This window comes from Pseudorasbora parva, chromosome 14 (genome assembly GCF_024679245.1).
Source record: "Pseudorasbora parva isolate DD20220531a chromosome 14, ASM2467924v1, whole genome shotgun sequence".
NCBI lineage: Eukaryota > Metazoa > Chordata > Actinopteri > Cypriniformes > Gobionidae > Pseudorasbora > Pseudorasbora parva.
In genome coordinates, this window is record NC_090185.1 from 46,549,564 (window position 1) to 46,563,634 (window position 14,071).

A 14,071-nucleotide genomic window follows, 5' to 3' on the forward strand; every position below is an offset into this window, starting at 1 on the left:
TCAAGAGACAACTGCCGGACTCTCATGTCCCTCAAAGATATTTGACTGGTGGACAGCCCTCATCAACAGCCTTAGGTACTCTCTTGTTGGGCCACCTTCGTCAACTGCCCCTTCACCATTGTCATTTTCATCCACAAACACAACATCCAATTTTGCTTCAGGGTTGAAGAACCTACGCTTGAACGCCCGCAGGCTACACAGGAAAACATTATTCCTGCACACATTTATTTGGTTGCTTGATGAGCAGACATTTCCATCAACTTTGCTGACCAGTTTTCTCAATATGGTCTGTAGATCAATCCTGCAACCAAAGAGGTTCATGCATTTTAATATGTCAAATATGTACCATATTTTATAAGTTAACCACCTGATTAAACGTAACAGGATATAGAAAGAAAAAGACACCTTCATACACAAATATAGTCAAGTTAATAAGAGAGAAAGAACAAAACAAATAAAATAAACATACTCAGCCACAGGTCCTTCAAGGTGGTTTTGAGATACAGGAGACTGATTTTGTGAAACAGTTTCATCTTGTTCATCAAGAATAATGATTGGTTCCTGAGCAGATGAAGGAAGGAGTGATGGTTCATCATGAAGAGTCAGCATTTCTTGTGGTGGTGAGAACAGAGCAAGTGGTGGCTGGATGGAGGGCTCAGACAGCAGTGGCTGGAGAGGGGGCACAGAGAGACTTGGCTGGGTGAAGGTTTCAGAAAGCAGTGGCTGGAGAGGAGGCACAGAGAGACTTGGCTGGGTGGAGGTCTCAGAAAGCAGTGGCTGGAGAGGAGGCACAGAGAGACTTGGCTGGGTGGAGGTCTCAGAAAGCAGTGGCTGGAGAGGAGGCACAGAGAGACTTGGCTGGGTGGAGGTCTCAGAAAGCAGTGGCTGGAGAGGGGGCACAGAGAGACTTGGCTGGATAGAGGCCTCAGACAGCAGTGGCTGGAGAGGGGGCACAGAGAGACTTGGCTGGGTGAAGGTTTCAGAAAGCAGTGGCTGGAGAGGAGGCACAGAGAGACTTGGCTGGGTGGAGGTCTCAGAAAGCAGTGGCTGGAGAGGAGGCACAGAGAGACTTGGCTGGGTGGAGGTCTCAGACAGCAGTGGCTGGAGAGGGGGCACAGAGAGACTTGGCTGGGTGAAGGTTTCAGAAAGCAGTGGCTGGAGAGGAGGCACAGAGAGACTTGGCTGGGTGGAGGTCTCAGAAAGCAGTGGCTGGAGAGGGGGCACAGAGAGACTTGGCTGGATAGAGGCCTCAGAAAGCAGTGGCTGGAGATTGGGCACAGAGAGACTTGGCTGGGTGGAGGTCTCAGAAAGCAGTGGCTGGAGAGGGGGCACAGAGAGACTTGGCTGGGTGGAGGTCTCAGAAAGCAGTGGCTGGAGAGGGGGCACAGAGAGACTTGGCTGGATAGAGGCCTCAGAAAGCAGTGGCTGGAGATTGGGCACAGAGAGACTTGGCTGGGTGGAGGTCTCAGAAAGCAGTGGCTGGAGAGGGGGCACAGAGAGACTTGGCTGGGTGGAGGTCTCAGAAAGCAGTGGCTGGAGAGGGGGCACAGAGAGACTTGGCTGGGTGGAGGTCTCAGAAAGCAGTGGCTGGAGAGGGGGCACAGAAAGGCTTGGCTGGGTGGAGGTCTCACACAGCAATGACTGACCATGATATGCATGGTGTAGGGCATAAGCGCCATAGTTTAGTTGATCTGAGAGAATTTCCTGAAGACAAACATGCACAATACATGAGCTTACACAAACCAAAACATTCCATTTTCCTTTAAGACAGGAAATAAAAATGCAACGCATTAACCTGTACATCCTGATTTGAAAACCACAGTACATATAGAGTTGAGGATGCTTTTATGCCATGATCCATTATTGACCCAGAGGAACTGCTCTCAATTGATCTTGATGTAGCTTCTTGCACCACAAAGATTTCACTGGCAATATCATCTTGTCCCACAAAGTCAAACAAGATCTAAAATGATGTGAAAGTTACACCAGTCAAGTTTTTCAACCTACTGAAACATTAAGACACTTGATACTTTCTCAAGTAGAATACACATCACCTGGATTGGCTCCAACAAACTGAATTTCCTCATATTGATGTGTCCATTTGGATATTTAAATTTGATCAACACCCCATCTGAGGGTTCCTCACATGCAGACAGTCGCTGACGCCTTGCCTCAATAGCCTGAAATTTGAGCTCATTTAAAAAAAAAAACCTTCTGCTAGTTTATCAAATGAATATATTAGAAACAAACCTTTTGACGTCTTTCCTCACAGGCCTGATAGGCTAGTTTCTTCCTCTCCTATTAAGACCACATTAAAAGTATTTCTGTATTCTGTAAGAGAACATAAATCCTACATAAAATTGAACTTCAAAGTATTACCTTCTCCTGATCCACCAACAAACTTGTATTATACGCCAGATCTTGCTGGGCACGTATTGCTCGCCATTCTTGAAGAGCCTAAAGTAAAATATACTTTAAAAAAAAAAAAAAAAATGTGTACTTTTATTTTTTATAAGGCATTTCTCACAAAATCACCATCAAAGAGTAACGAATACTTACACAAAAATATATAGATTCTATTACCTGATTTGAAACTACACTTCGAGCTTGGGTACTCTCAGCCACAGGCACAATCTCATCTAGCACTGGAGCAATTGAGAGAGGAGGGATTGAATTCATGGACATAGAGGATGTGGATGCCACCTGTTAGTACACAGCAAACACCAATGATTTCTTCTTCAGCATACACACACATCAGTGCTCCATAGGTAGAAAAAAAAAGACATTATCTTAGGGTCAGGAACGTAATGGCTCAGACATCACACAGAATAATTAGATGCATATATACACATTAGAAAAGACAATAAAACCACTTTATATTTGCATTTGCCTCTCATAACTAAGTGCATAGTGGACATAAATCATTATATGTGCAACCATTTTAATATGGACCTGATCTGAAACTACTTGTAAGGTCTCATCTACTGCTGGAGCTGTGAATGGTGGGAATGATATCTGGGACATGGCAGAGGGTGGTGATGTTACCTAAGGGTAGAGAGGGTAACTTTAATTATAGGCATAGACATTACAGAGAGCACATTTATATGATTGTAGTCAGTGATGCCAGTAACGCGTTACATAGTAACGCGTTACTCTAATCTGACTACTTTTTCCAGTAACGAGTAATCTAACGCGTTACTATTTCCAAACCAGTAATCAGATTAAAGTTACTTATCCAAGTCACTGTGAGTTACTATTTTAGTCATTTTCCTTAGTAAAAACCGACAGCTTATCAAAATTCTCAGCCCGAGTCCGGCTGGAGCCCGTGTTTTTTATTTATTTTATTTTTTTACATTGTTGCAGCCGTAAAATAATTCAGTTTTGTTTTTAATGTCAATGTAGTTATTTTTTGTTTCGTTTCTTTATAAACCTAATTAAGAAAAATGTTCAGAGCAATTTTTTGTTTGTTAAATTAAATTTTATATAGGCAAGACAATTCGAGAGTTGGTTTGAGAGACTAGGCTATTAAACATGCGGTTAACTCACTGGGTCGTCACATAAAAAAATTAAAACTTTAATTTAACAAACAAAAAACTGCTCTAAACATTTTTTGAAATGATCTTAATAAAGAAACGAAACGAAATATAACTACTTTGACATCAAAAACAAAGTAGGCTAGTTATTATACCACCACAAAGGCATTTTTGACGAGCTGAGGCAGGCTGATAGATTAGCCTACTGCTCGCAACGGCGCTCAAAAAAAACCGAAACGGGCTACACAATCAAAAAAAAGAAAGAAAAGAAAGTACATGCAGGTTGTCTTATAGCCTACCTTACACTTCAGCAAAATTAATATAAATCCGATCTTCAATTCCCGCAGTATATGCTCATTTAACGGAGTTCACATCAAAGCAAAAGATTCTAGCATTTTATTCTGCAGCCCATTTCAAATTCAAAGATCGCAATATGAGAGAGAGCGACCTAAGCACTGGTAAGATCATTAGTCTCATTAATTTATATTGAAGATGATTGTGTTTTGTGTGACTTATTTTAAAGTTTCATTTACGGCCATTTGCGTTGGCTTGCTTTACTCATTTGCAGCGATGTTGCAGTAGCACCGTTATCTATCTGACTACAACATAAGCTCTCACACATTTATTTTTTAATTATTTGCCAGGAGTAAAATTTACACATGTGGTTTAAACAACCAATACATTTGTCCGGTTTAGTTTGAAATACTTTCATGCACCTTCTGAATTGGTTTGTTTGAGTGATCGGAATTAAATACGGCTCGAAAGACTCTCGGAAGGCATTAGGCCTACTCCTGGTCATTTCGCAATCAGATAGATAGGCCTACCTGGTCAGAGAAAACGAATGAAGGAACCAGTAGTAAAAAGGCCATAACTCCAGCAGCTGCACTGAAGAGACGGACTCTTTAACCCTGCGCGAGCCATATCTTGACAGTGGCGCAAGCTATCATGGTCTCATGTTGTTTCCAACAGCACATCTCATTGTTCATTTTAATTATTAAAATAAATATAAAATGAAGGAGAAGCCTAAAAAAATGGGCGTAAAAAAGTCGGGACCGTCAGGCTCGGGCATAAATGCAATAAAGTGTGTTGCCAAAAACAGTTGTCATTTCTATTTTGTCAGGGGTGTTGTCGGCAACTGCTGAATGTAACTTATAAAGTAACTTGTAATCTAACTTAGTTACTTTTAAAATCAAGTAATCTGTAAAGTAACTAAGTTACTTTTTAAAGGAGTAATCAGTAATCAGTAATCAGATTACTTTTTCAAAGTAACTGTGGCAACACTGATTGTAGTATGATCTAAATGTGTATATAATTCCATACCTGCAAGACAGTGGCGCGTGGCACGATGTAAAGTCTGCTTTTGCCAACCACTGCTTTTAGTGCCCTCACAGAACTAACTTGTAATTTCTGGATCTTGCGTCCTTTGCCTGCCCTTGCCAACTCAAAGCCTACCAAATTTAAACTTATCTGAGGGTAGCTTTGGCAAACAAAGTTGTTCAATTCAGACAAACTCCAATTTAGCCCAATCTTTGAGTTTGTGCACGCGGCCTCTGGTGACTCATGCACAGGTTTTCCTAAAAATGGAAAGGTAAACATCAGTATAATCTGTTCCTGGTGGCACATTCATTAGTTCTAACAGTCCTGAGAGATCTTGCCCTGCCTGACTCCTTCAATGTTCGAGAAACCAGTTTCAAAGACAATACATTTCACGAATAAAGACATCTAAACTATGTTGTCATTTTTAGACAATCGTATGTTGAGAAACCCCAAAAGCAGATCTTACAACTACCAATTAACCTAAAATCGTTTGTTTTTAAGTGTAAATTTAAAACTAAACAAACCCTACACTCCTAAGAAAATTGCATATGACTGAGAAGAGCCTGGTCCCACTAACAAGCCCATCACACATTTGATCATCTGGGCAGATGCGAAATAACATTTATATACAATATATGGTGTACACTCTTAGAAGAAAAGGTTCTATACATTTTTGAGAAGGACCTGTATTGTATACATTACTTACAGTGTAGCTTAGCCTCTGAATGCACCACCCACATCCTCACACAAACAATTAACCTAACGTCAGATAGCTGATGCAAAAAGATTCATTGGGTCATATTCCTGGACATGTTTAAAGTGATGCCTTGAGAAAGTGTTGCATGGGTGTAACTATTAAAATGAAAAATGCATCAAAGAGTAAACTGCTCTACAACATCTCTTTAAAACAAGTCAAATATTTCCCAATATAGAGACAGTATAACAAATGAGAGCAGACAGCTCATACCATAGCTTTCTTTGCAAGGTGATTACATAAGGAGGTGTAAAAGTAAATAACACTTAATTCTTATGTGCTTCAATCTCATTCACCTAATCCAAGTTTAGACAGTTCATCAAGTGCTTTTGTGGGGGGCAGAAAACCATTATCTGGCCCAGGAAGGAGGAAGAGTTTTGCTTGCCAAAAAGGATTTTCCCTGCGGCCACCAGATCCTCCTGTAAACACAAACACATAAGATTTACACATGCAAGCTTCACACTAATTCACTTTAATAAAGATGCTGACATGCATGCTATTTGTGTCATGGAAGTGCAATAACCTGATACGCTGCGCGAGGACGCACTGAATCCCTCTTAAATTAGCACAATATCTGATGCATGTAATTACCTTGACAAACTATACATTAAAAAGATCTAAGACTAAAGTTACATTTTTTTACCTCCGTTTTATTCTCAAAGTCCTATAGTTACTGTACTTTGTTGATGTGTCAGGAGTTATGGATACTGGCGTTGGTACCTTTTGATAATTATCCACGTCATCTGCTCCCATTCATAAACTCCTGTGGTCGTCATGAAGACTCACGACAAAACATCCCACAGGGATTTTAATTCAAAAGCGTGCAGATGTCGAGAAATATTGATACATTATCATATGTTTGAGTCAAATTTCTCTACAGAGAAGTATTATTTATTCAACCTTTTTAGCCAAAATCAACAGATGTATCATTATGAGGCTGTATAATTTGTGTTGTGTTTTCAGTTCATACTGGCAGCCTGAGGGCGCCGGCACCCTGGCCTGTACACATTTAGTCCATGGCACCCATAAAGAGGCAGACAATGTGACATTGCAGGAAAGAATAAACTAGCTTCCAGAGATCGCTATAACGAGACACTTTTGAAGGCAATAAACACACAATCGTGACAATATATGGTTTGTCTGTGTTCATGCTATTTTGGGTGTTTTCCTAATAGATTATAATTTAATGCTATTCGACATAGCTTTTATCATTGTGTATTTTCTGTCAGATTTTTTTGACCCGAAGCCACATGAGATCAAAGAAGGTTATATAAAACACTCGACTTATGAAGTGATAAAGTTTGGAATAAAACATGATTTTAAACTTATAATGTTTTGATGGTGTGCTAAGCTAGCATGCTAGCTTGGCCTGAGATGCACCTGCCACTGAGCATACTTTATTTTTATGAAACTTTGACACAACTACTGAAATGTTTATTTTCAAGAAAGGCATTTGATGGAGTCTCAGAGGTGGTGAAGTGAGAAGTTTGATAAAAGAAATGAGGTTTAAATAGAACCGTTTGAGAGTCGTCGTTAATTACATTGAAGACAAGCCCTAGTCGGACAGTAATTGTTTCTCATATAGACCTCCGTAAAAAATAAATTTGCATGCAACCTCAGTGATAAAACTTGTGTATTTGGATGGTGATTTATTCCCGGTGGAGGAGCGAGTTTTGTGATTCTCCGCACCTGGGAACACTGCTCACGTAGTCAGTCAAATGATTGTTTGTCTGCTGTAAAAATGTCATATGCTTGGAATAATAAGTATATATATATATATATATATATATATATATATATATATATATATATATATATATATATATATATATATATATATATATATATATATATATATACATATATATATACATATACATATATATATATATATATATATATATATATACATATATATACATATACATATATATATACATATATATACACACACAATAATAGGAAATTATTAATTATTTACATGTCCTGTGTAAAAAAAAAAAATTACTTTTAAAAAATGTGGAAATGAGCAGAAGTAGTTAAACCTATATAAGGTTATTTACTGCCACAAGGGCTCATATCAAATGTTTACATGGTTTTCTCCTCTTTCTCTTTTGAGCAGTGATGAAATCTTATTCTTGTAAATACTTTTCAGCATTTCAGTAACAAAAGCGTAATCTTGGACCTTTAAAATGTATCCGAATTACAGCGAAGAGCAACGGTACAGTGCTCCGCAGGGGTCAAAAAGGAAAGTTAATTTTGAAGCGATCTCTTCTTAAACTCAGAGATGTGGATTCGGACATCAATTAAATCACACGACCTTGCTTGGTGTCTAAAAACAGTAGGTAATTCGGCCGGGGATTTTTACGCTGGTGGTGGGAGAAAAACAGACATTAAAAAACTAAAAAAAGCAACAAAAACAAAACAAAAAACACAGCCCCTGTAAATGATGAAGATGCCTTACGACCCCACGAGAAACAATTACCATCCAAATAGGGCTAAAGGAATAATAATATTAGAGCCATAACCCAGCGGTGTGAATGGGTGCTGGAGAGCAACAAACTGAAATGAGCAGTTTGCATCTCTATGCAGAGGCAATAAACGCATGAAAGCTCAGAAGAGATTGCAATAAACATCAGTTCACATTTTAGAGAAATCTCAAAAATAAAAAGTCACACATCTTGTAAAACAGTTCATACAATTCAGGTTTAAACTTATCCTCAGATTTGAAGTAGCCCATGTTGGTCAGGCTTTAGCTGTAGTGCATTTCTAGACACAAGGCCACCTTCAATTTTATTTTCATGAAATCATACAAATACATTTCTAATAACGTTACAAAATTTTGAAGCTTATTATAGCCATTTTTGATTACATTAAACTAACAAGTGTGTAGGTACCTAGCCATTTCTCAGGATTTTTTTTAAAAACAGGGTGCAGCCAACAAGTGAGATTTTTTTTTTCTTCCTTAGGTGAGAAGGAAAAACAAGTTTAGTTCAGGTGTGTTCTAAAATGGATTTTGGCGACTGGTTTGCTTCAAGTTAGCATTTAAACAGCTACCCCGAATTTCTGTTAGCACATTAGCAATTACTCACCCCGAACTCGATTAACTTGCCGGCGAAATAGTTGTCTTGTTGTAGAAAGTAATGTTGACTCATCATTTCTTGCTGCCAGCTCCTGTCTAGCACGGGTTGCAGCGTTTAAAAGACGATTAAAAACACTTTCTGGCTGCTCCGACATTGTGCTAATCAGTGCTAATTACAATTTAATAGTTAGCAGGTGCTATATGATTTGAACAACGCTAGCTCCCGCATAAAGTGGGATGGGTCCAATTTGCATATAGATATCTGTAACATCATTTCGCCTAGTCAAAACTCCAATTCAAGATATCTGTAATTACATTTTGACTAGGAAGAATGAAACTAACAGATATCTCAAAATTCAGATATCTCTGATCAAATTTAATTTAAAGATATCTATAACTTAATAATAGATATCCATAATTAAATTAGACATATCCCTAACTCCAGTTTGAGATATCTACAATGCCATTTTGACTAGACATAATTCAAGTTACAGATATCTACAATGTAATTTCGCTTATTCAAAACTTAATTGAAGATATCTGAAAAGGAACATGTAGATATCTTGAATTGTGGTGAATTATAGATATCTTGAACTGGAGTTATGATTAGTCAGAATCAAATTTTAGATATCTCAAACTGGAAATTCAGATATCTACAATTCAGTTGCAGATATCCGCAACTGAATTGTAGATATCTGTAATAATAAACCCCATACAAATGAATGGCAAAAGTGACATCATTTGTCCTAGGAAGAATGTCTTTGTGGATATCTGAAATAACAATTATGGATAGGAAGAATTTAGTTGCAGATATCTGAAATGTTCTTTTTGACTAGGCAAAACTGAATTACAGATATCTGCAACACATATCCAGTCTAGCTTTTAAATGTTAAAATGGCTTGCCATAGTCATGTGTTCTGATTGGTCTAAGCTCTATGTATCGTATCGCAAGCCATTTTAGCATTTAAACCTTTGTCTGACTATCTATAATTATATTTAAAGATAGTAACAATTGTATTTTGACTAGTGATAATTATAATTCGACTAGTCAAAATGACAATTAGAGATATCTGCAATTATAATTGCACTAGTAAGAAATCTGATTCGAGATATCTCTAAATACATTTTGACTAGTCAAAACTCTATTAAAGATATCTGTAATGAGGTCAGAGATATCTTCAATAGACGCGTCACACATACGCAAAGATAATTAGAGATATCTCTAATTCAATTTCGACTAGTCACAACTCTATTTTAAGATATCTGAATTGTACCTGCTCCTAGTCAAATCAAAGGTGTATTTAATGCTAAAACGGCTTGCCATATGTATCGTCATCACTGTCATGTGTTCTGATTGGTCTGAGCTCTATGTATCGTCATCGCTGTCATGTGTTCTGATTGGTCTAAGCTCTATGTATCGTCATCGCTGTCATGTGTTCTGATTGGTCTGAGCTCTATGTATCGTCATCGCTGTCATGTGTTCTGATTGGTCTAAGCTCTATGTATCGTCATCACTGTCATGTGTTCTGATTGGTCTGCGCTCTATGTATCGTCATCACTGTCATGTGTTCTGATTGGTCTGCGCTCTATGTATCGTCATTACTGTCATGTGTTCTGATTGGTCTACGCTCTATGTATCGTCATCGCTGTCATGTGTTCTGATTGGTCTGCGCTCTATGTATAGTCATCACTGTCATGTGTTCTGATTGGTCTGTGCTCTATGTATCGTCATCACTGTCATGTGTTCTGATTGGTCTAAGCTCTATGTATCGTCATCACTGTCATATGTTCTGATTGGTCTGCGCTCTATGTATCGTCATCACTGTCATGTGTTCTGATTGGTCTGCGCTCTATGTATCGTCATCACTGTCATGTGTTCTGATTGGTCTAAGCTCTATGTATCGTCATCACTGTCATGTGTTCTGATTGGTCTGCGCTCTATGTATCGTCATCGCTGTCATATGTTCTGATTGGTCTGCGCTCTATGTATCGTCATCACTGTCATGTGTTCTGATTGGTCTAAGCTCTATGTATCGTCATCACTGTCATGTGTTCTGATTGGTCTAAGCTCTATGTATCGTCATCGCTGTCATGTGTTCTGATTGGTCTGCGCTCTATGTATCGTCATCACTGTCATGTGTTCTGATTGGTCTGCGCTCTATGTATCGTCATCACTATCATGTGTTCTGATTGGTCTGAGCTCTATGTATCGTCATCTCTGTCATGTGTTCTGATTGGTCTGCGCTCTATGTATCGTCATCTCTGTCATGTGTTCTGATTGGTCTGCACTCTATGTATCGTCATCACTGTCATGTGTTCTGATTGGTCTGAGCTCTATGTATCGTCATCACTGTCATGCGTTCTGATTGGTCTAAGCTCTATGTATCGTCATCACTGTCATGTGTTCTGATTGGTCTGTGCTCTATGTATCGTCATCACTGTCTTGTGTTCTGATTGGTCTGCATTCTATGTATTGTCATCACTGTCATTTGTTCTGATTGGTCTAAGCTCTATGTATCGTCATCACTGTCATGCGTTCTGATTGGTCTGCGCTCTATGTATCGTCATCACTGTCATGTGTTCTGATTGGTCTGCGCTCTATGTATCGTCATCACTGTCATGTGTTCTGATTGGTCTGCGCTCTATGTATCGTCATCACTGTCATGTGTTCTGATTGGTCTGAGCTCTATGTATCGTCATCACTGTCATGTGTTCTGATTGGTCTAAGCTCTATGTATCGTCATCACTGTCATGCGTTCTGATTGGTCTAAGCTCTATGTATCGTCATCACTGTCATGTGTTCTGATTGGTCTGCGCTCTATGTATCGTCATCACTGTCATGCGTTCTGATTGGTCTGTGCTCTATGTATCGTCATCACTGTCATGCGTTCTGATTGGTCTGCGCTCTATGTATCGTCATCACTGTCATGTGTTCTGATTGGTCTGCGCTCTATGTATCGTCATCACTGTCATGTGTTCTGATTGGTCTGCGCTCTATGTATCGTCATCACTGTCATGTGTTCTGATTGGTCTAAGCTCTATGTATCGTCATCACTGTCATGCGTTCTGATTGGTCTAAGCTCTATGTATCGTCATCACTGTCATGTGTTCTGATTGGTCTGCGCTTATGGCAAGCCGTTTTAGCATTAAATACACCTTCGCATACTAGTCATAAATCAGTTTTGTAATATAATAATGTAATAATAATAAGGAAATCAAACGTATGAAAATAAAAAATGTACCTTGGACATGTGTAAAAGTGACATATAATATGCTGAGAAGATCAAGAAGGTTGTTGTCTAATTCTAGGCTATATATTAAAGTAATAAACAAGGTTGAGATGTGCATGCTGTGGATCCGTGAGGATTCATATGCATCCAAATGTTGTCACTCGTCGATTATTGGTGGAAAATTTCCTCACGTCAGTGATGAGCGCCAGTGATTTGAAAAGTTATTTTAAAATTATAACATATATAATGTTGCACCAGAAATAAGGCCAAATGCTTAGCTTTAAATGTGTTCGTTTGAGAATAAAAACTAACACAATTTAATCCACAGCATGCACATCTCAACATTATTTATTACTTTAATATATAGCCTAGAATAAGACAACAACCTTCTTGATCTTCTCAGCATATTATATGTCACTTTTACACATGTCCCAGGTACATTTTTATTTTCATTCGTTTGATTTCCTTCTCTATAAAGGAGCTTAAAATGACCAAAGACGCAGGACTTTTATTATACAATTCTTAAACAAAATGGCAGATGACAACGGTTTCTGCGGTAGGATTGGTTCATAAAATGTTTAAGGTGTGGTTTAGCTAAGGCATATTTGCATGCATGTTTAAGATATCTATAAAGGAGTTTTGACTAGTCAGAATGTTAATTCCAGATATCTACATTTATATTCTTCCTAGTCACAAAGCTAATTGCAGATATCTCCAAAGAAAGATCTGTCTAGTCAAAATCAGACAGAGATATCTATAATTAAATTGCAGATATCTTTAAATGAGTTTTGACTAGGAAGAATTCCAATTCAAGATATCTCGTATTAAAGCAGCACTAGGTAACTTTTCAACCTTCATAATATATTTTTTAAGACTCTTGTGATGATAAATCGACTTACAATAGGTTGAATGACACGTCTGCCATAGCCTGATGGGGTCTGTATCGTTTTTAATCGTACTTTTAAACTTCGGGTTTCGGGTAGTAACCCGAGAAAAAGAAAAGAACTACAAAACTCGACTGCTTTACGGCATATACGTCACTTCCACCAACACACACACTTCCTTACATTCGGACGTGCGAGCCCAACTTTGTTCGTCGGATAATATAGTCATGTCCGAAGCAGCACAGACAAATAAGAAAGAAAAGGTTTTGTTGGAGGAAAGCAATAAGAGGAAATGAAAAAATGATGGGATTAAAGGCAGGACGAGGATCAAAATGTGACCAGCGTTTGCTCGTCGGCGTGAGCTGAAGGAGGCGTGCCCGACCGATGCTGTCATGCTTGTTACGGTGAGCTACCACTCAAACATTGAACTGAAGTATCATATAGATTCTGTAAAACGGTAACCAATAGACTACTATAATGACGCTGGCTTGTAAACGTGAGCATCGTGATTATTTGGCGTTTGAAAAAAATAAAACCCATGAAATTATATTCATATGACATGCTGGAGCATATGCCACTGACTGTAACGTTACCTGGGATGAAGACATTTCACACACGACGCCAGAAGAACTCCTCTTGCAGTTTTCAGGGGAACTGCTGCACCGACCCGCGGGACGCTTTTATGAAGTTATTTGGCCGCACCGCACCACTGTATATATTTTTACAACCCGCCGCGCACCCGCGACCATTAAATAGACATACGGGGTCCGCGGGTTATGAGACGAACCGCGCATCACTAGTTCAGGGCTATCAGGGCTGTCATGTCAACAAATGCATGCGCGATGGCATCCCCTGTTGTAGGAGGACAGCTCTTACGACAGTATTTGAGGACATTATTTTTTCCAAACTGTAGGGGGACCCCGAGAGCAAAAGTAGCCAAGTGGGGCTTTAAGTTTTGCCTAGACAAAAATCCAATTCAAGATATCTTCAATTATAATTTGACTAGTAATAAATTATTTGCAGATATCTACAAATGTATTTTAGATATCTTTAAATTTGATGAATTAAAGATATCTTAAATGTGATTATGATTATGACTAGTCAAAACCCAGTTAGAGATATCTCTAATTATAATTTTTACTAGTAATAATTCAGTTAGAGATATCTCTAATTTAATTATGACTAGTGCAATTGTAATTTGAGATATCTCTAATTAGAATTATGCCTAGTATTAAATCAATTATAGATATCTTTAATTACAATTTCTACTG

General features: G+C 38.4%; 1 protein-coding gene across 1 annotated transcript; it reads right to left on the bottom strand.

Annotated features, from left to right (window-relative positions):
• LOC137039817 (coagulation factor V-like) lies at positions 1–8,790 on the bottom strand. The gene is made up of 11 exons (XM_067415090.1): positions 8,697–8,790; positions 5,901–6,023; positions 4,854–5,107; positions 2,968–3,045; positions 2,584–2,703; positions 2,380–2,457; positions 2,251–2,298; positions 2,055–2,180; positions 1,796–1,963; positions 470–1,704; positions 1–301 (listed from the first exon to the last, which is right to left on the bottom strand). The coding sequence occupies exons 4-11, from the start codon at positions 3,022–3,024 to the stop codon at positions 1–3; spliced, it is 2,133 nt and encodes a 710-aa protein (XP_067271191.1). The 5' UTR covers positions 3,025–3,045; positions 4,854–5,107; positions 5,901–6,023; positions 8,697–8,790.
• Between the last annotated feature and the right edge of the window lie 5,281 nt (positions 8,791–14,071).

Excerpts from the sequence above, each read along its gene's own strand:
- LOC137039817 (XM_067415090.1), bottom strand. The coding sequence starts at position 3,024 with ATGTCCCAGATATCATTCCCACCATTCACAGCTCCAGCAGTAGATGAG. Across the intron at positions 2,299-2,379 it reads TGTTGGTGGATCAGGAGAAG|GAGAGGAAGAAACTAGCCTA; the intron begins GTAATACTTTGA and ends TGGTCTTAATAG. Across the intron at positions 2,181-2,250 it reads GTGAGGAAAGACGTCAAAAG|GCTATTGAGGCAAGGCGTCA; the intron begins GTTTGTTTCTAA and ends CTCAAATTTCAG.